Source organism: Sus scrofa, chromosome 2 (assembly GCF_054392235.1).
Source record: "Sus scrofa isolate SSC_HxYL_T2T_F1_AM1 chromosome 2, Sscrofa_HxYL_maternal_Yorkshire_Landrace_v2.0, whole genome shotgun sequence".
In the NCBI taxonomy this organism is placed as follows: domain Eukaryota; kingdom Metazoa; phylum Chordata; class Mammalia; order Artiodactyla; family Suidae; genus Sus; species Sus scrofa.
In genome coordinates, this window is record NC_139384.1 from 96,647,836 (window position 1) to 96,674,354 (window position 26,519).

At 43.4% G+C, this 26,519-nt stretch overlaps 1 protein-coding gene across 24 annotated transcripts in view; it reads left to right on the forward strand.

Moving 5' to 3' along the window:
- PDE8B (phosphodiesterase 8B) overlaps positions 1–26,519 on the forward strand; it is a 329,914-nt gene that overhangs the window by 174,296 nt on the left and 129,099 nt on the right. For 14 of the 24 annotated variants that reach the window (XR_014838091.1, XR_014838092.1, XM_021084468.2 and 11 more), the window contains 2 exons: positions 7,884–7,943; positions 24,742–24,932. Coding sequence is in view for 19 of the 24 variants with exons in the window: in XM_021084468.2 (XP_020940127.1) it covers positions 7,884–7,943; positions 24,742–24,932 (251 nt within the window). In the remaining 5 variants the exon portion in view is untranslated. The remainder of the gene's footprint in view (positions 1–7,883; positions 7,944–24,741; positions 24,933–26,519) is intronic. The other 10 variants (XR_014838094.1, XR_014838093.1, XR_014838095.1 and 7 more) reach the window with 1 other exon arrangement.

Genomic DNA, 26,519 nt, shown 5'->3' on the forward strand with positions numbered 1-26,519 from the left:
AGTGCTATGGCCTTTCTTTCCCACCAGAAGCCAGAGGGCAGGCCTGGGCCTATTTGAGAGGCACAAGTCAAATACACCCTTTGTGGAGCCAGAGCTCAGAGGAATAAAGAAGGCTGCCCTGGGAATGGGTCAGGGACAGTGAACACCTTAAGAGCTAGAAGCAGTATTTAAAAATCAGAGCCCCAGGGAAAAGTGTGTGATTGGGTCACTTTGTTGTATAACAGAACTTGGTGAAACATTGTAAATCAACTATGCTAATAAAAAAAAATGAAAATCAGAGCCTACGGGGCAGCAGGCAGCTGCCTGATGAAAGTCATTTAAAAGTAAAAATGGGAGTTCCTATCGTGGCTCAGCAGTAAAGAACCCGACTGGTATCCACAAAGACATGGGTTCAATCCCTGGCCTCAATCAGTGGGTTAAGGATCCAGCGTTTCCATGAGTTTTGGTGTAGGTCACAGATGCAGCTCAGATCAGGCGTTGCTGTGGCTGTGGTGTAGGCTGGCAGCTCCAGCTCCAGTTAAACCCCTAGCCTGGGAACTTGATATTGCCGTGCATGCGGCCCTAAAAAGCAAAAAAAAAAAAAAAAAAAAGAGTAAAAAAATAAACATGATCTTTATGATGGAGTCTCCCTCTCATGAAGTGAAGTGGGTTTGGCTCTGACCTTTGCCTGTGTGGACACCTGTGTGTGACCACTCAGTAATGCAGGTGATGTCGAGCAAGGAGTTGTGGAAGGTGGGGTGGATTCAGGCTCTGAGCTTGTTTGCGGAAGGAAGATGTTAGGGAAGCTCACTGCCCTCCCGACACAGGCACACACTGCTTCTCCTCTGTAGTCTTGGTGGCAGCCGTGTTAGCAGTAGGGTGGGGGCAGGGAGTGCCAGGTGCTGGATCCATGCGGAAAATTGGAATAAAGTTGAGAGAGCCACAAAGAGATGGTGGCGGTGTCCGAATTCATGCTGCAAAATGTGGTGCATTAGTGGAAGAGCTGCGAGTGTGTTGGGAGTCGGGGGAAAATGAAGTCTCAGTCCTGACTCTTGTTCCTTAAAATCTGTGTGATCTTAGGCCGTTGAATCCTAATTCCATTTATTTATTGAGCACAGGCATTTGCTGAGCACCTTCCAGATGCTGGGGATGAATTGTTTTGTTTTTTTGTTCTGAAAAATGTTACTGTGGTGTAGTTGATATACACTATTGTGTTCATTTCTGCTATGCAGCAGAGTGATTCAGGCACATATTTATACCTTCTTTTTCATATTCTTTTCCACTATGGTTTGTCAGAGGATATTGAATATAGTTCCTTGTATGATGTGGTAGGATCTTGTTGTTTATCTATTCTGTATCTACCAGCTGGCATCTGCTAATCCCAAATCCTACCCTCCCCCTCTCCCCTCTCCCCTCGGCAACCACAAGTCTGTTCTCTATGTCTGTGAGTCTGTTTCTGTTTCATGGATACGTTCATTTGTGTCATATTTTAGATTCCGCATATGAGTGATAGCCTATGACACTTGTCTTTGTCTGCCTGGCTTACTTCAGATACCAAATTAGACTTCAATCTAGGAAAGAGCAGAGTAAAAGAATTGTTTTCTTTAAACGAAAGGAAGCTCCTGGAAATAAGAAATGGTGTCACTGCACACCCAGCAAGATTGGGCCATCACACAGACAGACAGCAAGATACATACTGAGGTCTTTAGGTCCATCTGGATCTTTAGGTCCGTCCATGTTGCTGCAAATGGCATTATTTCACTCTTGTTATGACTGAGTAATATGTCATTGTATGTACATATACCACATCTTCTTTATTCATCTGGTTTTTTTTTGGGCACTTAGGGTGTTTTCATGTCTTGGCTATTGTAAATAGTGCTGCAATGACCATTGGGGTGCACATATCTTTTTGATTAAAGGTTTCTCTGGATATATGCCCAGAAGTGGGGTTGCTGGATCATATGGCAAATCTATGTTTAGTTTTTTTTTGTTTTTTTGTTTTTTTTTTTTAAGGAAACTTCATACTGTTCTCCATAGTAGCTGTACCAGTTTACATTCCCACCAACAATGTAGGAGGTTCCTTTTTTTCTACACCTTCTCTAGCCTTTATTATATGTCACCTTTTTAATGCTGGCCATCCTGGCCTGTGTGAGATGGTACCTCATTGTAGTTTTGACTGGCATTTCTCTAAGAATTAACAATGTTGAGCATCTTTTCATATGCCTGTTGGCCCTGGGTATGTCTTTGGAGAAATACCTAATCAGGCCTTTTCCCCATTTTTCAATTAGGTTGTGGGGTTTTTTTGTTTTTTGTTTTTTGTTTTTTGTTTTTTGTTTTTTTTTTTGTGGTTGTCACTGAGTTGTATGAGCTGTTTGTGTCTTTTGGAATTTAAGCCTTTATTGGTTGGATGATTTGCAAATATCTTTTCACTGGGGATAAAATTGTGAAAAAGACAACATCTGTGTCCTCGAGACACTCAAAACTTGCCCAGGAGAAAGATACTTAAATGGATGATTAAGTAGATGCTATGGAGCACAGTGGGAGACCTGAGCAGGGGGAATTATGAGTCCAGCCTGGGTGTAGAGAGTGGGGCACTCGAATCCCCGCCCTCACCCCCCCTATCCCCCACCACAAGCTTTGCTGCCTGAAGTTTTACTTCCTTCTTGTTTAAAGGAAGCTCTATACCTGGAGTCCAGGCTTTTTTTACACAATTCCTGCAGCCCCTGAGAGCTGTGGCAACCAGAGGATGTGCTGCAGGGACAGGTAACCAGCCACCTCAATGGCCTCCATTGCTCTCAAGACCTAGTCTTTCATCCGTTTACCCTGCACCTGCTGCTTTTTACCTTGCAGTTCTCTCTCCTTTGAAATGAGGCCCAAGCTGTCTGGGGGTTGGAGGAAACTTTTTTCTTGACCCCTGTGGTGTATTTTCCCTGCCCGCTTTCACTGCTTTAGTTCCTACTCCTAGCAGTGTTTTTGTTTTGCTAAATCTTGGTTTTTAGCTATCCAGAAGGCAGGCAAGTGGAATGGTTTTTTTCCCCTCAAGTATAAATCTGATCCTGTTAATCCTCTGCTCAAAAACCTGCAGTGTGGTTAAGTGCCTACGGATCAAAAGGGATATTTTCTTCCCAGAATCCTCTAAGGAACTGACCTGTTGTCTTCCCTTTCATATTTTGTAATCTAGCTTCTCTGGATACTGGCCCCTTCTCCCATGGGCGTCTTTGCATTCTTGCTTCCGTGCCTTGGCTTATGCTGTTCCCTATGCCTGGAATTTCCTTTCCCAGCCTGGTCTCCTCTTCCTGTTCTTCATGACCCACTCATCTGCCTGAAGTCTTCCTTGATTTCTCCACTTTCAAAACCAGAATGGTGATCTCCCTTCTCTCCACCTCACAGTCTGAGGGGAAGTATTTATCAATCAGAATTCTACCTCTTGCTCAACTTTTAAACAAAAGCCAGCAGTAGAAATTTGCAGATCAACAAAGTATGAACTAATTGGCCACTCAGAGACCCTGTAGAAAGGAAAAGATGTATTCCCAGTTGCACACTCAGGGGCATAGGTTGCTAGCTTGAAATCAGCTAAGGTGAAAGTGTTTATATCATAGGCTCAACAAATGCTACAAAATAGGATTTTTTTTTCCCCCGTGAAGAGCCAGCTCATCTGGAGGTGAACTGGTACCCCTGTTACCTGCATATGTGTGTGAGAGTGTAGGTGATCATGCCACACACATGTGTACACATGAATATTTGACACACTATACCTGTCAGACAGTAGAACTGCACTATCGGCCAGCAGTGCCTCCTCATTCAGCAGTTGGGGAGAGCCCTGTGGTCAGAGTGGCTGGGAGGCATGTCTCTCTTCACCTTCTTGTCTCATCCTCCTCTCCTCTCCAAAGCTAGGATTGTCATACCTATGAGCCCCACCTCCTCCTTGCTTCTGTGTCTTTGGCAAACATGGTCCCTTCCTGGAATCCGAGCGAATACACTAATTGAGGATCTGTGTATCTGCAGTTGCTCAGAGTTTGCTCTTTGAAGTAAAGAATCTTGGCTTGGCTATACAGATGTCACTAAATAGCCTTGTGTTTCTGTTTGTGATTTGTCCTGGATAGAACAGGAGTTTCTGTTGTGGTGCAGCAGGTTAAGGATCTGGCGATTTCTCTGTGGTGGCGTGGGTCAATTCCCAGGCTGGTGCAGTGGGTTATGGATCCAGTGTTGCCACAGCTGCGGCATAGGTCGCAGCTGTGGCTGCAATTCCTGGCCTGGGATTTTTTTTTTTTTTTTTTTTTTTTGTCTTTTTGCTATTTCTTGGGCCGCTCCTGTGGCATATGGAGGTTCCCAGGCTAGGGGTCGAATCGGAGCTGTAGCCACTGACCTACGCCAGGGCCACAGCAACGCGGGATCCGAGATGCATCGGCATCCTACATCACAGCTCACGGCAACGCCGGATTGTTAACCCACTGAGCAAGGGCAGGGATCAAACCCGCAACCTCATGGTTCCTAGTCGGATTCGTTAACCACTGCACCATGACAGGAACTCCCTGGCCTGGGATTTGATCTATGCTGTGGCTGCAGCCCCCCAGAAGGGGGGATGGAGGTGAAACATAGGCAGTGAGCCTCCCCTGTCAGAAGGAGAGCTCTGCAGCCCACATCTGCCATCTGGGACCATACCTGCTTCTGGCCATGCCTCCGGCCACCCCTTAGAGCCTGCAAGGAGAGGGTCTGGTTCTGTTGCGAGAATTGACCTCTCTTGGACACAGAAGCCAAGATCTGATGGCAGGGAGCACAGACCAAGAAGGACCAGGCAAGCCAAGAGGCAAGAAGCCAAATGTGGGTCAGGACTATAGGAGCTGGGAAGCCGAGGCCCCCGAGCTGGTGGTGGATGTGGCCTCTTCTCCCTGGAAGGGAGGTGGGGACGAGGGGCTGGGTGGAGATGGGAGGGGCAGGCGTCTGGGAGAGGGCTCACCAACCTTGCAGTTCCTCTTTGGGCTCTGCCTCAGGTGCAGCTTCCTGCTGACCAGGGCCAGACCATGGTTAAAATGCTGGGTTGCAAGCTGGGAGCTCTTGGGGCAGTGGGAGAAAGTTAGAGGGTCTTTCCTATCTTTCAGCTGAATGACAGATGGATGGTTGCTTCTGAAACTCCTTGCCATCACTCAGTGGCCATTGCCTGTCTCCTGCCAAGGTTACTCATGTGCAAATGCCTAGCACAGGGCTGGGGACAGAAGGGCTCACGTGCTGTCCTGGCAGAGTTGAAAATGGCCCATTTAGGCCCGTTTCCATCATGGCTCAGCAGAAAGGAATCTGACGAAGATCCAGGAGGACACAGGTTTGATCCCTGGCTTCTGCTGGATTAAGGATCCAGCGTTGCTGTGGCTGTGGTGTGGGCCAGCGGCTACAGCTCTGATTTGACCCTTAGCCCGGGAACCTCCTTATGCTGTGAGTGTGGCCCTAAAAGACCAAAAAAAAAAAAAAAGGAAAGAAGAAAATGATGGCCCCTTTAACAACCTCAAACGTACGGGTTCCTTGCAATTATATAGGATGTGTCGGTTGGGAGGAAATGATCCTGATTTTCAGCAGTCTTTGCCCACTTCCAAAGTGAGTCATGTTTTCTTTTATTGCTTTTAAACTTCGATTGATGGCTTTTCTTTCTTTTTTTTTTTTTTTTTTTGTCTTTTTAGGGCCACATCTGTGGCATATGGAGGTTCCCAGGCTAGGGGTCCAATTGAAGCTGTACCTGCCGGCCTACACCACAGCCACAGCAATGCGGCATCGGAGCCGCATCTACAGTCTACACCACAGCTCAGGGCAATGCCGGATCCTTAACCCACTAAGCGAGGTCAGGGATTGGACCTGCGTCCTCATGGATACTAGTCAGATTCGTTAACCACTGAACCACGACAGGAACTCCGATTTCTTACTTCATTGATTTGCTGGCCCTGTCTAGGGCCGGTTCTGCTGGAGAAACTGCAGGAAGCCTTGTTGCACGGGGGTTTCTCTTTGGTAGAGGCAGTTTACCCATGGGCTGTCGCAGGAGGTGCAAAGATAGCTCAGATGATCAGTCCCATTTATCTTTCTGTCCCAGATTGCTTTCACTTCTTAATCATTAACTTTTTTAGCAGAATTCTGGCAATTGTACTGCTTTTGAAGGAGAGGGTTTCGGATAATAAAAACCGCCTTTAGGGTTAAGCTGCATGGGGGGAGTTAGAGTCCCAGTAATGCAGGAGACCTGGTGACACTCCTCTTCCAATGGCATTCTTGGGGCTGTGCGTGGATGTCAGGCGCTGGTATTGGGCGGAACACCTTGCAGGTTTTCCTTGGCTTGTTTTGCTTTAAGAAAAGCATCTTGAGTGTGTGGCTTTGGCCTGAAGACAGCAGCGAAACACTGCAGGCGCTTGCCGCAGGTCCATGGGCTCAGGGACCCAAGGGGCTGTGCCAGGCCTGCTGGCAGGACTCATGCTCAGGAGGTTGTGCCCCTGGCAGAACAGGAGAACCCACCACAGAAAGTGGGTGGAGGGATCCGCTTTCCAGAGGAAAAGACTGTTGGCAATTTGTGGTCACGTTTTGGAGAAGTTTCATACCAGGCCCCCTGGGAGTTAAAGGGCAAGAAAGGAGAAAGGGAAATGTTGAGTCTACAACGTCTGATGTAAAGAACACTCTGTTTTTCTTGTCAAACTGATAAAGCCTCCTCTGACCCTTGGGTGGTGGCAGCATCTGGTCCTATGAACTCTGATGCTGGCTGAAGGTGCCCCATCTGACTCACAGGGGCCAACCCAGTGTGTTGAGTGCAGGATAAGCTTCTAAATAGAGGCCAAATGACTACAGCCTCGTAGAGAAAAGCAAATCCTGGACCCATGGAGGTGAGGCCATGACCTTCAATCCAGTTGTCGAGAAAAAATTCATTTTTAGAAATCCAAGTAATGTAATTAAAAAGCAAGACAAATATTTGCTCTGTGCTTGCAGCCAAGGGCAGTCGGATAGTATTGGCCAGTGAACACCTAGCCTGTTCTTGAAGTCTGGGGCAGAGTTCAGCTTTTTTTTTTTTTTTTTTTTTTTTTTCCCTGTCTTTTTGCCTTTTCTAGGGCCGCGCCCTTGGCATATGGAGGTTCCCAGGCTAGGGGTCAAATTAGAGCTGTATCCACCAGCCTACGCCACAGCCACAGCAACGTGAGATCGGAGCCACATCTGTGACCTACACCACAGCTCACAGCAACACCGGATCCTTAACCCACTGAGCGAGGCCAGGGATCGAAACTGCAACCTCATGGTTCCGAGTCGTATTCGTTAACCCCTGAGCCACAACGGGAACTCCGAGTTGAGCTTCTTATGATCATGGTGTGGTTACTCATTTTATTTGAGGAGATAAAACTGAAAGGAGTTATTTAGTCATGGTAAACATGAGTAAGAGTAAGCTGTTTATTCCTCATGAAGATTAAAAAAAATGAAGATAAAAAATAAGATCTAAGTATAAGTTCAGCTCTTAAACCTTTAGATATGCTTTAGCGTCCACCTATGAGAGAAATTTTACTCTTTGGAAATTTCAGAATAGTAACAGCCTGGCACAGTGCGCAGCATAGTAGGTGCTCAGTAAATAATTTTGAGTGGTTTTCTCCACCATGAAGAGGACATGCTTATTGTAAAAATCCATGCACTTCAGGTACAAATAACCTGAAATCTACCACTTAACCTTGGGGGCTGTTTCCTCCCCGATATTTCAATGCGCAAAAGCGTATATATTCTTTTATGAAACCGGGATTGTACTGTATGTGCTGTTTTATAAACTGTTTCTGTGCCAGTGAGTTGCATCCTTTCATGTAGCGGCTGCAAAGTGGCATGACGTCACATCCGGTCTAAGGAAGACTGTGAATTCCTGTTGTTGATGCCTTGACACATCTCACACTCTTTCCTTTATCTAGCAGGTCTCTTCAGCAGAGGTACGCATCGGGCCCATGAGACTGACCCAGGATCCTATCCAGGTAGGCTTCTGTTCCTCTGGAGGGCCTTGGTTTCCAGAGTGTGTGGTTGCAGGAGCACCAGCTGAGGGGCTCTTGTACTGTAGCGGGTGGCCGTCTTTGTCCCGACACGCACGCCTGCACATCCATATGTAGTATGTGTGTATATGTCTGTGTGCAAAGGCCTGTTTTTATTTATGTCATACTTGAAGAATCAGCTTCTTTTCTTTTCTTTTCTTTTTTTTTTTTTTTGGTCTTTAGTCCTTTTTTTAGGACTGCACCCATGGCATATGGAGGTTCCTAGGCTAGGGGTTGAATCGGAGCTGTAGCCACTGGTCTTTGCCACAGCCACATCAGATTCGGGCCACATCTGTGACCTACACATAGCTCATGGCAACACTGGATCCTTAACCCACTGAGCAAGGCCAGGGATCAAACCTGTGTCCTTATGGATGCTCATCAAGTTCATTAACCACTGAGCCATCAGCTTATTTTCTTGAAGACAAACATTGCTCCATCATGGGTAAAAATAGTATAAATAGGTAGGTTGCATGGTGGGTTGTGAGGGAGAACATCTTTGCACCAAAAAACTGGTTGGTTGCACATGCTGCTTCTGCAGCCAGAAAGGGAAGAAGCCATGTGTGGTAAAGGGCAGTGACCTTAGATACACTGCTTCATTTCTCCCTGCAGGGTACTGTCTACAATGTGGAGATGGTGGTTTTCTCATAGCGAGTTATAAGTTCAGTGAAATAGCATCAGGTGCTTTGGACACTGCCTGGCACCGGAAGGTGCTCAGTGATGATAACTGTTGTCCCTTGGTGACTCTGAAGCACCAGGGGAACAGGCTCCAGGGAGAGCAGGGCCAGCCCCTACAGCACTGACCTCCCTCTCACAATGACAGCAACCATGTCTTGGCTGCAGCCTCTCCAGCTTCCCTTTCTATCCCCTTTGAGGAAATAGGTGTGAGAGGTGATTGGTAAATCCTCATCAACCTTCCTCCTTGGAAAACGGTGGCTTGTCAGCACCTGGAAGCTCGGCCTGTACTTGGGACAAGTGAAGATGCAGGAAAGATGTAAACAAACCAATGAACAGATAGATGAAAGTGAAAAACCAACCAAAGAAATGTACTGTTTGATTTATGAACAAATGGAAAAAAAAATAAATTACCATTGCTTGGAAAAGGAAATGCAAATTGAGGAAAAGGAAAAAAACAAGAGATTTAAGCTTGGGAAAATGGGATGAAAACAAATTTAGGAGCAGAGGGAGATAGGAAGAGAGAATTTATTAAAACAAACATAAGCCACAACTATTTATATAGAATACAAACAAGTGGAAAATTCCATTATTTGTTCTGGGAGCATGGAATTTGTAGTCCATTTTGTTTTGTTTTGATTTGGTTTTTTTCCCACTTTTAATCCCTTTATTTTTTTAAAATTATTTCCCCAATAAATTTTTTTTTCTACTGTACAGCATGGTGACCCAGTCGCACAAACACGTACACATTCTATTTTCTCTCATCATCATGCTCCATCATAAGTGACTAGACATAGTTCCCAGTGCTACACAGCAGAATCTCATTGCTAATCCATTCCAAAGGCAATCGTCTGCATATATTAACTGCAAGCTCCCAATCCGTACCACTCCCTCCCCCTTGGCAACCACAAGTCTATTCTCCAAGTCCATGATTTTCTTTTCTGTGGAAAGGTTCATTTGTGTCCTACGTATTAGATTCCAGATATAAGTGATATATGGTATTTGTCTTTCTCTTTCTGACTTACTTGAGAGTCTCTAGTTCCATCCATGTTACTGCAAATGGCATTATTTTGTTCTTGTTTATGTCTGAGTAGTATTCCATTGTGTATATATACCACATCTTCCAAATCCAATCATCTGCCGATGGACATTTGGGTTGTTTCCATGTCTTGGCTGTTGTGAATAGAGCTGCAATGAACATGCGGGTGCATGTGTCTTTTTTAAGGAAACTTTTGTCTGGATATATGCCCAAAAGTGGGATTGCTGTGTCATACTGTGGTTCTATGTATAGATGTCTGAGGTACCTCCATACTGTTCTCCATAGCGGTACCAGCTTACATTCCCACCAACAGTGCAAGAGGGTTCCCTTTTCTCCACACCCCCTCCAGCATTTGTTATTTGTGGACTTCTTAATGATGGCCATTCTGACTGGTGTGAGGTGGTATCTCGTGGTAGTTTAGATTTGCATTTCTCTAATAATCAGTGATGTTGAGCATTTTTTCATGTGCTTCTTGGCCATCTGTAGATCTTCCTTGGAGAAATGTTTATTCAGGTCTTTTGCCCACTTTTCCATTGGGTTGTTGGCTTTTTGGTTGTTGTTGTATAAGTTGCTTGTATATTTTAGAGATTAAGCCCTTGTCAGTTGCATCATTTGAAACTATTTTCTCCCATTCTGTGTGTTGTTTTTTTGTTTTCTTTTTGATTTCCTTTGCTGTGCAAAACTTGTTAGTTTGATTAGGTCCCATTGGTTTATTTTTGCTTATATTTCTGTTGCTTTGGGAGACTGACCTGAGAAAACATTTGTAAGGTTGATGTCAGAGAGACTTTTAGTTTTAATTCATTTAGTGGGTGGGTATTACTATCTTATGGTAACTTAAATTTGCATTTCTCTTTGACTAATAATGTTGAGAAATTTTTAAATTTGCTGATAGGCCATTTAAAAATATCTTTTGTGGGAGTTCCTGCTATGGTGCAGAGGGTTAAGGATCTAATGTTATCTCTGTGGCAGCTCAGGTTGCTGCAGAGGCATAGGTTCAATCCCTGGCCTGGCACAGTGGGTTGAGGATCTGGTATTGCTGCAGCTGTGGTATAGGTCCCATCTGTAGCTCTCATGTGATCTCTGGCCAGGAACTTCCATATGCTGTGGGTACAGCTAGTAAAATAAAATATTTTGTGAATGTTACGTCTTCTGCCCATTTTTAATTGAGTTGGCTTTTAAGAAGTTATTGAGTTGTAGGAATTCTTGATGTATTCTTGTTACAAGTCCTTTGTCAGATTTCCAGAATACTTGCTTCCAATCTGTGGCTTTTCTCTTCATTTTCATAACTTTGATATTTGAGCAAAAATTTTAGTTTTAATGTAGTCTCATTTACCACTTTTTATGATTATTGCTTTCTGTGTTCTAAGAATCTTTACCTAATCCAACGTTGAAGATAATTTTTTAATTTCTTCTGGAAACTTTGTTAAATTTTAATTGTAGATCTATAATCTATTTCAAGTTCATTTTTACATATGGTACAGTAAAGAGACCAAGGCTCTCCTCCTCTCCATACTGATGACAAGGTGTTCCAGGTCCACTTGTTGAAATGACTAAAGTTTTCCTTCCCCCATTGAATGACTTTGATGCTTTGTTAGGGATTCTTTGATACTTGTTGCAACTTGTTGGGTAGCCAGTAATGTAGTAAGTTTTGAAATTTTCCACAAAAAACGTTCTGAAAGATGCGTCTCTGTTTGTTGAATACAGTGTTCTGTATCCATGAATTAATGGAAATTGATTAGCAATGCTATTCGAACCACCTCTCTTTTAAAAATTATTTTATTGAAGTATAGTTGATTTACAGTGCTGGGTTAATTTCTGCTGTATAGGAAAATGACCTAGGCACATATTTATACATGCATTTTCATATTCTTCTCCATTAGGGTTTATCACAGGATATTGAATATAGTTCTCTGGGCTGTACAATATGACCTTCTTGTTGATCCATTCTGTATATAGTAGTTTTCATCTGTTAATCCCAAACTGCCAATCCATCCCTTTCCCCACCTCCCTCTCCCCCTCAGCAACTACAAGTCTATTCTCTACATCTGTGAGTCTGACTCCATGTCATACTTAAATTCATTTATCTCATATTTTGGATTCTACACATAAGTGATATCACATGGTATTTGTCTTTCTCTTTCTGACTGACTGCACATAGTAGGATACTCACTAGGGTCCATCCATGTTGCTGCCAGTGGCATGATTTCATCCTTTTTTATGGCTGAGTAATATTTTCCATTGTAAATTTGTACCAAATCTTCTTCATCCCTTCATCTGTTGGTGGACATGTAGTTGTTTCCATGTCTTGGCTATTGTGAATACTGCTGCTGTGAACACAGGGGTGCATGTATCTTTTGGAATTAGAGTTTTGTCCAGATGTATGCCCAGGAGTAGGATGACTGGATCATATGGCAACTCAATCTTCAGTTGTTTTTTTTTTTTTTTGTCTTTTTGTTGTTGTTGTTGTTGTTGCTGCTATTTCTTGGGCCGCTCCCGCGGCATATGGAGGTTCCCAGGCTAGGAGTTGAATCGGAGCTGTAGCCACTGGCCTCCGCCAGAGCCACAGCAACGCGGGATCCGAGCCGCGTCTGCAACCTACACCACAGCTCACGGCAACGCCGGATCGTTAACCCACTGAGCAAGGGCAGGGACCGAACCCGCAACCTCATGGTTCCTAGTCGGATTCGTTAACCACTGCGCCACGACGGGAACTCCAATTTTCAGTTTTTTAAAGAACTTCCACACTATCCTCCATAGTGGCTGCACCAGTTTGCATCCCACCAACAGTGTAGGAAGGTTCCCTTTTCTCCACACCTTCTCCAGCATTTGTTATCTGTAGACGTTTAATGATGGCCATTCTGGCTATTGTAGTTTTGATTTGCATTTCTCTCATAACTGGCACTGTCCAGCATCTTTTCATGTTTCGTCTTTGGAGAAATACCTATTTAGGTCTTCTGCCCATTTTTCAGTTGGGTTATTGGCTTGTTTTTGTTACTAAGTTGTGTGAGCTTTTTGTGTAATTTGATAATTAAGCCTTTGTCAGTTGTATGGTTTGCAAATATTTTCTCCCAGTCTGTAGGTCTTCTTTTCATTTTGTTTCCTTTGCTGTATGAAGGCTTATAAGTTTGATTAAATTCCACGTGTTTATTTTTGCTTTTATTTCTATTGCCTTGGGAGACTGACCTAAGAAAACATTGGCATAGTTTATGTTGGAGGATGTTTTGCCCATGTTCCCTTCTAGGAGTTTTATGATGTCATGTTTTATATTTAAGCCATTAAGCCATTTTGAGTTTATTTGTATGTATGGTGTGAAGGCACATTCTAACTTTCTTGATAGATGCAGCCGTCCAACTTGCCCAGCACTGCTTACCTAAGAGACTGTCCTTTTCCCATTACAAATTTTTTTCTGCTTTGTCTGAAATTAATTGGCTGTAGGTGTGTGGGTTTATTTCTGGGCCCTCTATTCTGTTCCATTGATCCATATGTCTGTTTTTGTGCCATTGCTATAGTGTTTTGATTACTGTAGCTTTGTAGTATTGCCTGAAGCCTGACAGGGTTATGCCTCCTGCTTTATTCTTTGTCCTCAGGATTGCTTTGGCAATTCTGGATTTTTTTTTTTTTATGGTTCCATGTAAATTTTTGGATTGTATGTTGAAGTTTTGTGAAAAATGTCATAGGTAATTTGATAGAGATCTCATTCAATCTGTAGATTCCTTTGGCTGGTATGGTTATTAATTCGTGCAGTCCAAGAGCATGGGATGTCTTTCCATCTTTGAATCATCTTCAGTTTCCTTTCTTAATGATTAGTTCTACTATCTCTATCTTAATTTTTTGACTCTGTTCTATCAGTTTCTATTATAGTGGATATGTCAGTATCCTCAATATTTCTTAGTATTTTCTGAGATTTTGAGTCTGTCGTTTTATGTATATCCAAGTTCTGGATTGTTGTGCATTCTTGGTAACTGTTCTTTTTAACTGTTCCTTTTATTACTGTGTAGTGTCCTTCTTTAAACTTCTGCCTTAATTTCTATTTTATTTGTTAGTAATATGGCTGGACTAGCTTTCTTCAGTTAATATTTTCTTGATATATCTTTTTCTGTGTTTGCATTTTCAGTTTTATTTATAACTTTATGCTAAAGATCCCCCCCAAGCAGCACATCGTTTTATTTTTCTAAAACCTATTCTGATATTTTGACTTGAGTCTGGTTACATTAAATATGATTACTGATACAATTAGTCTTATTTTCTATTGTCCATTGTCCTTTTTATTTTTTTCTTATTTCTACTTTTTGTCAAACTGACATAGTTTTCATAATTACCTTTTATTTTCTCTGCTTTATTTATTTTTTTATTTGTCCTTTTAGGGCTGCACCCATGGCATATGAAAGTCCCAGGCTAGGGGTCAAGTCATAGCTGCAGGTGCCAGCCTACACCACAGCCACAGCAACCCCAGATCCAAGCTGCATCAGTGATGTACACCGCAGCTCACAGCAATGCCGGATCCTTAACCCACTGAGTGAAGCCAGGGATTGAACCCATGTCCTCCCGGATACTAGTCAGGTTCATTACCGCTGAGCCGCGACAGGAACCAGTCTGGTTTAGAAGCTATAGGTTATGCTTCTATTTTAAAGTTACACTTAAATTGTTTTTAATATGTTTGCATAGCAGTCAAATTTTTAACAACCTCAAGTATAGTGTATTTCTGTCCTCCCAAATACACTATCATCCTTTGTAGTATTTAAATATCCCATATTGCCCTCACTCCCTCATCACAGAAACAGTTGCCTGTAATTTTGGACTTACTGTATTTACTATATTAAATCGTAACCACATATTTTAAATTTGTGCTCCTAAGCTATGAAACTTAATAGTAAAACTAATGCCATGAACCAGCACAAGAGATGGAGTGTTTCCATTGTTATCGTGGACCCTGCCTGGTTCCTGTCACATGAGTTTGGCCCCCATGACAGCAGATACAAGTCTGGGAGGGTCCGTCAAGGGTCGTCTCTGGGAGTTCCCATCATGGCTCAGCAGAAATGAATCTGGCTAGCATCCATAAGGACACAGGTCCGATCCCTGGCCTCGATCAGTGGGTTAAGGATCCGGCTTTGCCATAAGCTGTGATGTAGGTGGCAGATGCAGCTTGGATCCCATATTGCTGTGGCTGTGGTGTAGGCTGGCAGCTGTAGTTCTGACTGAACCCCTAGCCTTGGAACCTCCATATGCTGCAGGTACAGCTCTAAAAAGACCAAATAAATAAAGTCCCTCTTGGAGTGAGAGAATAATTAAGTGACTCTCTTTTTTAAGATAAGAAGCTCGACTTAGAATTGAGGATGCCTTTACCCCTGAGTCTCATTTAAGTGTAGTTGGATGCACTGATCCAGGCAGGAGGAGTCTGGGGGCGACCCGTGTGCTTGAGGCCCCACAGCAGGCGTTGCAGGGGTGCGGGGCTGCCCATGACCTCTGACCAGCCAGGGAGTCGGGCTGGTTGGTTTTCTTGTCTGTTACCTTCTGACTTGAAAGGCAGTGATACCTAGTCACACGTTCTTGTGCTTCTGATACTATCATTGCCGCTCTCTTAGAAAAATCAAACCATGGCTTAGAACCTTAGTTTTTAATTTTTTTTTTTTTTCTTGGAGAAAAGTGCCTATTCTTGAACAGCTGTGCCAAGAATGTGAGCTACATCAGCCAGAGCCCTGAGGACTTGGGAGGAACTTGCTTGATAAGAGTATTGCAGGATGTGGTCATTTTGGGGCATGCGTGTCTGAGGTCACGGGAGAAGCATGCTCCTGCGTGGGGACCAGCCTGCGTGATGCTGGCATGGGCTGGCAGGAGCATGCTTAGGAGCAGGTGGGCAGCAGTGCCTTGTGCTATAATAGAGGACAGTGCTCCCAGGACAGCCTGCAACTCACAGCCAGTTGAATTTTCCAGCCTTGGAAGAAAGAAAAAAAAAAGGGTAGGGAAAATAGTATGAAGCAGTAGATTTTTATCAACATGATACCATCTGAAAATCAAGCAGCCTTTTCTTCGTCAAGGCCTGAAGCACGTTTACTTCCTCATGTGTAGAACTGGCATGTTTCTGCCTGGAGTGTTGTTGGCCCGCCCCTCGCACAGAGCTTTCCAACAGGACTTAGAAACAGATGCTCATAGCTATGGCCTAACTTTTCTCCTAGCAAGACTTTGCTTTAAAACTTACACAGAACCACAGAATTATTAGGAATTTGGGTCCAGAATTTTAGGCCAACCTTGGTTCAAATCTTGTTAGTTGTGTGACTGTGGGTGTCTCTTAACTCTTCCCTGCCTCGGTCTTCATGTCTGTAACTGGGGATGATGTCCACCTCCAAAAAGTTTGGAAAGTTTGTGACATGTGCTAGTGTACTTCAAGTCCTTTCAGTCTCATGGTTGGCTCTTAAATTCTCATTTAACAGAAGTTGCCTGACAAAGGCCTCATTTTGCATAGTTCCAGTTTGCACAAAGCTCAAGTCGAGTTAACATCAGAACCCCAACCAGATGGCTTAGCATCACTTTCCTAGGGACGCTGAAGGAAAGCTCCCAAACCATTATTTTTCCCCAGCCGAGTCTACCCCACCTATGATCAGATTGGCCAATTACTTAGGTATTATGTGGATACACTTAAATAAGTGGTCTACTCTCAAAGCTCCTTGTGACCTGGCTTTGTCTTAAAACCAAAACAAGTATTCTGAAAGTTAGATGTTTAATGGGAAATACTGATAATCCATTTGGAGACATGTAGACAGCCTTTCTAGAAAGAATACTACTAATAATGAACATCTGTATTGTGTTCTTCAACTTAAGGATAAGGCAGATTTCTTCTTTGCATAATTTGCCTTCACCAGAGCATAGAGTTTCAGTCTTACTTAAATATCAAAGACAGTTTATTGCTCTCCTCAGAAAGATGGTTTTTTAGTACTTTCTTGTTAAAACTTGTCAAAGGAATGGTTACAGTATTTCTAGCAAAGCAAGAGGACATCAGGGAAGGTCACTATGGACGAGGTGGGAATTGTGGGTTCAGCTGCTGCTGCTTTGCTCAGTGAAGACTCCGGCCTCCTCTATTGCCTGGGGATTAATGGATCACTGCCAGAGCCCCTTCCTGCTCTGAGAACTCCTGAGAGTCATGATCCCTGTTCCTGCCATTGTCCCTGGAACTGCCCCCCTCACCCCTCTGCCCCTAGTAACCTGCAGTCTGGATACTACCCTCATGTAGCCTCTCACACTGGTCCCTTGTACTTTAATCTCTGGGCCCTGCCTTGGGTCCGCTCTCAACGTAGCTTTCTGACTTGGGTTGAAAGAGGAATTACACTTTGTAGTTCTAAGAAGGCACAGGTTGGTGGGGCGGGTCCTCAGGACAGTCAGAAGCCTTCATAGCTATATTCGAAAAGCTGTGCAGGTAGCCCTCCCTTTGCACAGTATCAATGGATACACATTTTTGAGTTAACACCGGACCCAAAGATTGCAGTTGCGTTGGTGTTTTAACTGAATAATTACATAAAGTACCAACCTTGCTTCTATTTCTGCAGTCCGCAAGTCCTTACATAAGTAACAAATACACAGCACAATCAGTGACCAATCATGTCGATTTTTTTTTTTTTTTTCAAACTCTCTGCCTGTTCAAGCACAGACAGGAACCTATGCAGTTTGTGTTGCCGCCTTAACTCTCTATGATAACACCCACAGCATTCTACAGGGTCAGTTACTGAAAGAGGGCATTAGCCAACAAAGATGAAAGCATAGCAAAGAAAGGGAAAGAGATAATGCTGGAAGTCAGTGGAGTTGGAGGAGAGAGCTGACTGTAAGAATATTGACACTACTGCCTGCGAGAGAGTCTAGGTAGATAGCCAGGGAAAGTCAGCCAAGCAAGTTTTTTGACATAAATGAAGAAAGCGGTTTTGACAAGAAGGATGAAGTGTCACAGAAGAAGGGATGCCAGCAAAACAATTGCACACCAATTAAAGGAACTCTGGGGCTATTTCATGACCTTGAAATACAGAGGATAAAATGTTGGAAGCTGATCCAGACTTTAGGAGCTTATAATTCACCAAGGCATAGAAGTGAGGCGCATTCTGTATCATAATTTATACAACTAGAAGACAAGCCCTGTTTAAAATACTCCTAAGCCTAAAATTTTTTAAATTCTTCATTTTTAATGTTTTACGCTACAGTGTACTGATGAAATGTTTTACATTTTTTCCATCTCTATATACATTTATAACCAACCATAAGGAAGTTATTTATATTTTGACAGAAATCTCTAAAGGGTCCAGAGTGATCATTTTTACCAGGGTTTATTAAGATGGCTTTGTATGGTTATTTACGTGGTCTGGCACTGCCATGCTAAGTGAAAACTGTCTATTTTTGTGTTCTGATCCTGGACAAAACCCAAGTTGGCCAAAAGCTGCTTCAGAAGATGTTTCCTCATTGTCCTAGGCTTCACCCCAGATCTGCTTTTTTTTTTGCCTTTTTTTTTTTTGTAGTATGTGAAGGTTCCCAAGCTAGGGGTCAAATCGGAGCTGTAGCCACCGGCCTACGCCACAGCCACAGCAAGGCAGGATCCGAGCCACATCTGCAACCTACACCACAGCTCACGGCAACGCTGGATCCTTAACCACTGAGCAAGGCCAGGGATCGAACCTGCATCCTTATGGATGCTAGTCCGATTTGTTAGCGCTGAGCTGGGGCAACTCCACCCCAGATCTGCTCTTAATCTTCTTCTCTTTTGATGTATTTATAAGAGGACAGTGAGGTTGATGTAACAAAACTACTTCCTTTTGCCTGTTCTTCTGTGTCTGGATTCCTTCCCTGGATGCCATGTCCATGCTCGGTCTTTGGTCACCACTCGTTAGTGCATCTCTTGTACTTAGCTGCCTACCTGAATCTCTCCCCTGCTTTGAGTCCTCGGTGTAGAACCTGGTCTGTAGTTGACTCTATCAGCTTTTTGCTCCCAGTTCTTAACATCTTGCTTGATAGATTTTCAAAAGTGCTCTTTGAGAGAGTGTTCCTCATGATATGAGAACAAGTACCAGTCAGTTGACTTTTACTCTTAGGCTCAGTGACATGCCTTTTTTTCTTTGTCCTGCGCCCATGGCATGTGGAAGTTCCTGGGCCAGGGATCGAACTTGAGCCAAACCAGGGACCCGAGCCACTTCAGGGCCAATGCCCAGATCCTTAACCCACTGAGCCAGATGAGATGTGTTTCTATTACTGATTTTTTTTAAAAGTATTTTTCACAGTCACTCTATGGCATTTGCTTCAGTGAATGGTCAATACATATTTACAAATTGCCATGTTTAACAAAGAAATTAAACATTAATATGTAGAATATTAAATCTGGAGAGAAGCTATTTCACATAAGGTTTGAGGAGGGCTTGTATTCTTTGGTTTCAAGTAACAGCTGCCTTACACAAAATCGTGTCTGTAATAAATATATTACTGCAATTTTTTTTCCCCCCAGAATCCGAGGTTGAGTTGAAAAATTCATGGCTTAAAAAGAATGGCAATGAGCCATCTCTGAGCATTTTGACAGAAGGAATTTCAGGTTCTTCCTTCAATATCTCTGCTGTTAATGAACCGTGGGTCCTAGTTCCCAGCTTTGGTGTCTCTAGTTCAAATTTCAGATTCCTGGAAACAACATTATTAACCCAGCAGTGGCTAGGAGGTAGGGACAGAGAGAGTACAACTTTGGTTCCTTGGGTGTGATGCTTTCCTAGAGAAGATTAGAATTTTTCAGAGATAGGCAGACATCAAAAAAATGAATATGGAGTTCCTATCGTGGCACAGTGGAGACGAATCGAACTAGGAACCATGAGGTTGCGGATTCGATCCCTGGCCTTGCTCAGTGGGTTAAAGATCCAGCTTTGCCATGAGCTGTGGTGTAGGTAGCAGATGAGGCTCAGATCGGGCATTGCTATTGCTGTGGCAAAGGCTGGCATCTGTAGCTCCGATTGAATCCCTAGTCTGGGAACCTCCACATGCTGAGGGTGCGGCCCTAAAAAGCAAAAAAAAAAAAAAAAAAAAAAAAAGATGTATTACTAGATGGATAGAGGGATAAATAAATGCATAGACCTGTGAATATTACAGTACTTTATTCTAAAATATATGTATTTGTATGTATAGACATATATGTATGTGTGCGTGTATGTATGTATTTTCTTATTCCCATAGATTTTCACTTTGCTTAGGAGTGAATTATTGAAAAGCAGTCTTTCGGAATTAGTTTTTTTTAGGAATGCAAAGAATTGTAAACACCACCCAGAGACATTGTCTAGGGAGTACTCTTAGAAATGCTCTTGTTTTAAAATACAGGTTTTGATTATTATGGAGGTAGAGTGAGGCTGATAGATTAGGAGAGGCTGTCACTGAAAGACAGTTTGTTACTCACAGTTCCTGAGAGGAGAGGGCAGGCCATGAGGGACACAGAGGGAGGCATTAAGGTTGGTCGGAGGTAGGGAGCAGGATGGGGACCATGTAAGCAGCACCCTTGTCTGTGGTTTCTGTGGGAAGGGCTGAGGCAGGGTAGACAGGTTTGGCCAGTTGGAGTCATTGCAGAGGAGTGTTGGGCAGAAGGATTGCCCTTAGTTAGGTGGTACCTGCCTCTGGAGTGATTTGGGTAAGTGGATAGAGGCCCAGAGGGGTAGTGAGTGATAGAGGTGGTACGGGAAGAGGCTCTTGATTGGTTGGCACATGAAAAGTGCATTCATAGGCAATTGAATATCATTTGCTACCTCTTTGTTGTTAGTTTTTAAATGATTTTTATTTTTTCCATTATAGTTGGTTTCCAGTGTTCTGTCAATTTTCCACTACACAGCAAGGTGACCCAGTCCCACATGAATATATGTATATATATTCTTTTTCTAACATTGTCTTCCACCATGTTCTATCATAAGTGACTAGATATAATTCCCTATGCTACACAGCAGGATCTCATTTGTTATTCACTCCAAATGAAATAGTTTGCATCTATTAACCCCAGACTCCCAGTCCATCCCACTCCTTCCCCCTCCTCCTTGGCAAACACAAGTCTGTTCTCCAAGCCCATGGTTTTCTTTTCTGTGGAAACATTCATTTCTGCCATATTAAGCTTCCAGATATAAGTGACATCTCATTTGTCTTTCTGACTTACTTCACTTAATTTGAGAGTCTCTAGTTCCATCCATGTTGCTGCAAATGGCATTATTTTGTTCTTTTTTATGGCTGAGTAGTATTCCATTGTGTATATATACCACATCTTTTTAATCCATTCATTTGTCAATGGACATTGAGGTTGTTTCCATGTCTTGGCTATTGTGATTAGTGCTGCAGTGAACATAGGGGTGCATGGTATCTTTTTCAAGGGAAGTTTTGTCCAGATATACGCCCAAGAGTAGGATTGCTGGGTCATAGGGTGGTTCTATATTTACTTTTCTGAGGTACCTCCATACTGTTTTCCATAGTGGCTGGCCCTCAGGGGGCAGTCCCTCCAAGATCAGCAAGGCTTCAGACCTCAAAGCATCAAAAATACAGAAATGAACAAGGCATGATTAATAAAACTCCCTTTGAATCGGTTTATAAGTTTCCATGCGAAATCCAGTGTAAGATGCCAAAGTGGCTCCAAGGCTTACCACGATGGAGACCTCTGCTGTGGCCTCCACTGCCTCTCCCACCTGCTTGCCCTCCCCTTTGTCACACTGGCTTTGTTGCAGTCCCTGAACACCTCAGGCAGGCATCCCACTGTAGGGGCTGGTGGAGCTCTTCCCTCCTAGTGGGATGCGTTTTCTTCAGTTAACCATTTCCTTCAGGCATATATGTTACTTGCTTCTATGTCATTTTCCCGGTGAGGCTCACCCTAACCACCCTACTTAACACTGATCCCACGCCCCCTCTGGATCCCCCTTACCCTGACCTACTGTTTTTACTTAGCACTTAACACTTATAACAGTCCTTATCATTTGATTATTTATTATGCCCATTGCTTGTTTCTCAGTGTACTCTAAGCAATTAAAAAAGGTGTCTGGCACATAATAGGTGCTCAGGAAATATCTGAATAATGACATCATGTATCCCAAACTGGAACTCTCTAGTCTATTAAGGACATGTAAAACATATGAAATTAATATCCTTATTCAGTATGGGAATACAGTTAGGCTCTTATTGCATTAGTCAAATATTGAGGGGGAATGGGTATAAAGGAAATATAAAATGTTAAGATTCCTGCTTAGCAATCCATAATTGATCCAGATGAGGCAAGAAGCTATGTCACCTTTTCTGACTTTGAGGCTCTGCCTATTAAGTTTCTTGCCCTATTAAGTTTCTTGTTTCACAGCTACCTCACATAAAGGGCTAATGACTCTTTGTACAAACCCAGTTTATTCTACCTGATTTTTTTCATAATAGCTCCATTGTTTTTTTTTTCTTAATGAATTTATTACATTTGAAGTTGTACAATGATCATCACAATCCAAATTTATAGGATTTCCATTCCACAACCCCAGCGCATCCCCCCACCCCCCGAACTGTCTCCTTTGGAAACCATCAGTTTTTCAAAGTCTGTGAGTCAGTATCTGTTCTGCAAAGAAGTTCATGCTGTCCTTTTTTCAGATTCCACATGTCAGTGAAAGCATTTGATGTTGATGTCTCATTGTATGGCTGACAATAGTTCCATTGTTAATAGTTCCATTTGAAGGTTTTATATCACCATCAAAATCCACAAAGCTAAGCCCCTCAGTTGGCTTACAAGAAACACTTCCTGTTTCTTGCTGGAAGTAGCTCTGTAGCCAAGGTTTTGGAGGTGAGCTGGTCTGAGGAGTGACACAGCCTTGCCCAGAGTGAGCCATTAGTAAATGTGGCTGCCTCGTGTGTTATTGGCATATAGTTTCAAGCCACGTGCTAAGAAGAAAATGTTCAAATGATGCCAAAACATATTACTTCTCTTCTGGAAACATGGCACTTGAGAAAACGGGAAAGGATTCAAATAGTGTAGAGCAAATGATATTTATGATACATTCAGCTGTTGAATGATAAGGAATTATTAGAAAGGCATAGGTATGAAATGGTGTGGTTTTCTCTTTTTTAAGGAAAGAGTCTTTACCTTGAACAGATGTGTATAGACAACGTGTATGGCATTTGCCACTAGCTAATAGAAGGGTTGGAAAGTGGGACGATAGAGTTAAAACCAGGTTGGCCAGGAGTTGGTTATTGCTGAAGCTGGGTGACAGGCACATGAGATTCATGATAGTATTGTTTCTGTTTTTCTGTCTATTGTCACTTTTAATGAAGCATTAAAATACAGTGGTAGGAGTTCCTGTTGTGGCGCATCAGAATCAAATCTGACTAGGAACCACAAGGTTGCGGGTTTGATCCCTGGCCTCACTCAGTGGGTCAAGGATCTGGCGTTGCCGTGAGCTATGGTGTAGGTCGAAGACGTGGCTCAGATCTGATGTTGATGTTGCTGTGGCTGTAGTGTAGGCCAGCAGCTGTAGCTTCGATTGGACCCCTAGCCTGGGAACCTCCATATGCCATGGGTGCAGCCCTAAAAAGCAATATATAAAAGTGTATATATGTGTATATACACACACACAGACACACACACACACACACAGTGGTAATGATTGGACCGTTGGTCTTGTTTCTGATTTTAAATGAAACACCTTTGGAATGTGATCATGAAGAATGGTATTGGCTATGAGCTTAAAGGACCAGAAACTTCCCTTCTGTTCCTAATTGTTTAAACCAGAAGTGGCTGCTGAAGAATAATAAAGGTCTTATCAATATCTTGAGATTATTATATGTATTTCTTTGGTTGTTTTTTTTTTTTTTTTTTGTCTTTTTGCTATTTCTTGGGCCGCTCCCGCGGCATATGGAGGTTCCCAGGCTAGGGGTCTAATCGGAGCTGTAGCCACTGGCCTACGCCAGAGCCACAGCAACGCGGGATCCGAGCCTCGTCTGCGACCTACACCACAGCTCACGGCAACGCCGGATCGTTAACCCACTGAGCAAGGGCAGGGACCGAACCCGCAACCTCATGGTTCCTAGTCGGATTCGTTAACCACTGCGCCATGATGGGAACTCCCTATATGTATTTCTTATTGGACCTATTGCCTGAGGTTGCCTTGTTCAGATTGACAGTAAAACCGTCTTGCATCTTGTAGAAATCTTCTACGGCGTTATCCTTTCGCTCATCGAATGCTCACTGAGCAGGGAGTAAGTGCTACCCGGTGCTAGGCACAGAGTCACAGCAGGAATGAGAGAGGCAGGTCCTCTCTCTCTGGAGCTCAATTCCAGTGGGGAAGGTAGACGATAAACAAATACATGAACAATTTCAGGCAGCTGCATGTCCATCTCTGGCTCTCTGGCCCCCAGCCCTCTGGGCGCCACAGCCCAGGGAATGGTGAGGGCTACGGGGTGTGCAGGACAGCTACCTTCTTCCTTTTCAGGGAAGCAGAAAGAGGCACATTTATTTCCTCACTTTAGCTCTAGGAGCATCACATGTCACGATTGTTCTTTTTGGATCTGGTAAATGTCAGGTGCTAGACTTTTTCTTTGAGATCCTTCTGAGTTCCCGATCTTTCTGTGTCTGGGTAGGGATTTAAGGTATAAGCTCAGAGAGGTAGCATCCAGGCACCTTGATGTGCAATGCCAGCAGCAGTGGAACCAAACCCCTGTGTATGTGAACTGTAGTCTCACCTGTGTTGATTAGCCTTTTGGAGTCTCGTTCAGTCTATTTAAAAACAAAGCCAATAGGAAGTTACAAATGGATCAGAACCACCAGCAGAGTGATGGAGCACCCATTCTGTGGTTACTCAAGCCTCACAGCTAGCTTACGTGGTGTTGTTCCCATCACATCTGATGGTGGATGGACTGTAGGCCAAAGGGAGGGACTCCCTTGTTCAAGACACCTCAGAATCAGTGGACCAGTTGGGATTTGAACCTAGGGAGCTTCTCTCAGGAGGCTGCCTTCTAAACCAGTATGTTGTAGGGTTGTTTTGAATAGTCTCTAAGGATGATTGCTCTCAGGATCCTCTTTTCTCTGTGTTCCAGGTTTTACTTATCTTTGCCAAGGAAGATCGTCAGAGTGATGGCTTCTGGTGGGCCTGCGACAGAGCCGGGTATAGATGCAACATTGCTCGGACTCCAGAGTCAGCCCTGGAATGCTTCCTCGATAAGCATCATGAAATCATTGTCATCGATCACAGACAAACTCGAAACTTTGATGCAGAGGCGGTGTGCAGGTACCTTAGTTATGTTAACATATTAGTTCATGTCCATCTAAGAGTTTAAAATGAAATTCACTTAGAATTGTCTTTAGTTCCATCCCAAGTGTTTCTAAAGTGTGTGTTGTTGATTCTAAGCAGAGCATACAGATTTCTGTGATGGGAGCTCTAACTCCTCCTCTGGCCTTTTCTGTTTTGCTACATTTGGGTTCCAGTGAACTTAGAGGTGTGAGCTGGGCTCCACTGAAAATTTAAAGCTGTTTTTTTCCCCTTGAGTATTGTTCATGTTTCCAAAAAAAAAAAAAATTTAATTCGCACAGCTCTTACTATGCAGATATGGTTTGGATTTAAACCAGATATTTTAATCTTAATTATTCTCTCCCAAAATGAACAGCAGAAATGTGTGAAATAGACCATTTTTTCCCTGCCTGACACAGATGGGTGGATTCTACAGCAGTCGTTGGGGGGGAAGGCAGCCACTTCGCAGCAGCAGCAGAAAATCTTCAAGGGATCCAAACCCCCTGCTTGTTTACAGAAATGCTCGTGCTCTGGGGAGGAAATGCTTGCTTGTTCATAAATAAATGCAGTCATCAGAGTTAGCTCTGGGTGAACTGATCCATTTAGCACAAGTGGAATGCTTTGAAGCTAGATGGGAAGAGGTCACTAATTAAATGCTGGATCAGGACAGACTCCACTTACATATGGAGCTGGAATTGCCTTGAATATTAGGAAGTGAAATGAAGGGTAGGGAAATAGCTTCTTAAAACCTTTGGTACCCTGACAAGAAATTAGCACATTAAGAGAGGTTTTTCACTACAGGCGTCACCTTGCTATCCTTGGACCATTTTCAGCTTCCCAAAGCAGAAATTTTCTTAAGGAATCTATTTTTTTTTTTTTTTGTCTTTTTGCTATTGCTTTGGGCCACTCCCGCGGCATATGGAGGTTCCCAGGCTAGGGGTCTAATCGGAGCTGTAGTCTCCGGCCTACACCAGAGCCACAGCAAGGCGGGATCCGAGCCGAGTCTGTGCCCTACACCACAGCTCACGGCAACGCCGGATCGTTAACCCACGGAGCAAGGGCAGGGACCGAACCCGCAACCTCATGGTTCCTAGTCGGATTTGTTAACCACTGCGCCACGACGGGAACTCCAGGAATCTATTTTAAGATGTCTTAGTGGTCTCAAATAATCCTATCCTAGATCTTATCGTGTGTGTATGTGTGTGTGTGTGTGACTAGAATTGGGTCTCTTATGACTAAGTATGTCAACTTTTTCTTGGCCTCCACTTATTCTTCTTACGTGATTTTGTGGTAGAAAAACCACACTCCTTTGTGCATATATAGAATGATTTAAGACCGGCTTCAGGTGTAAAAGAAAAAATTAATCGCAAGAATTCTTTTAATTCAGACAAAGACCCAGTTTATATTCAAGGAAGATTATAAAGCTTATCTGCTAAAGAAATGTAGTTTTGCTTCCTGATGGGTGAACTTTCATCTTAGCTGCACAGAAAAATGAGGCATCAGTCCAGTTCCAAAGCCAGTTACGTATCTACTGGTGCATTTAGTGACTGTCACCAGTCACGCTGAGGATGGTGAGATTCTAGACTG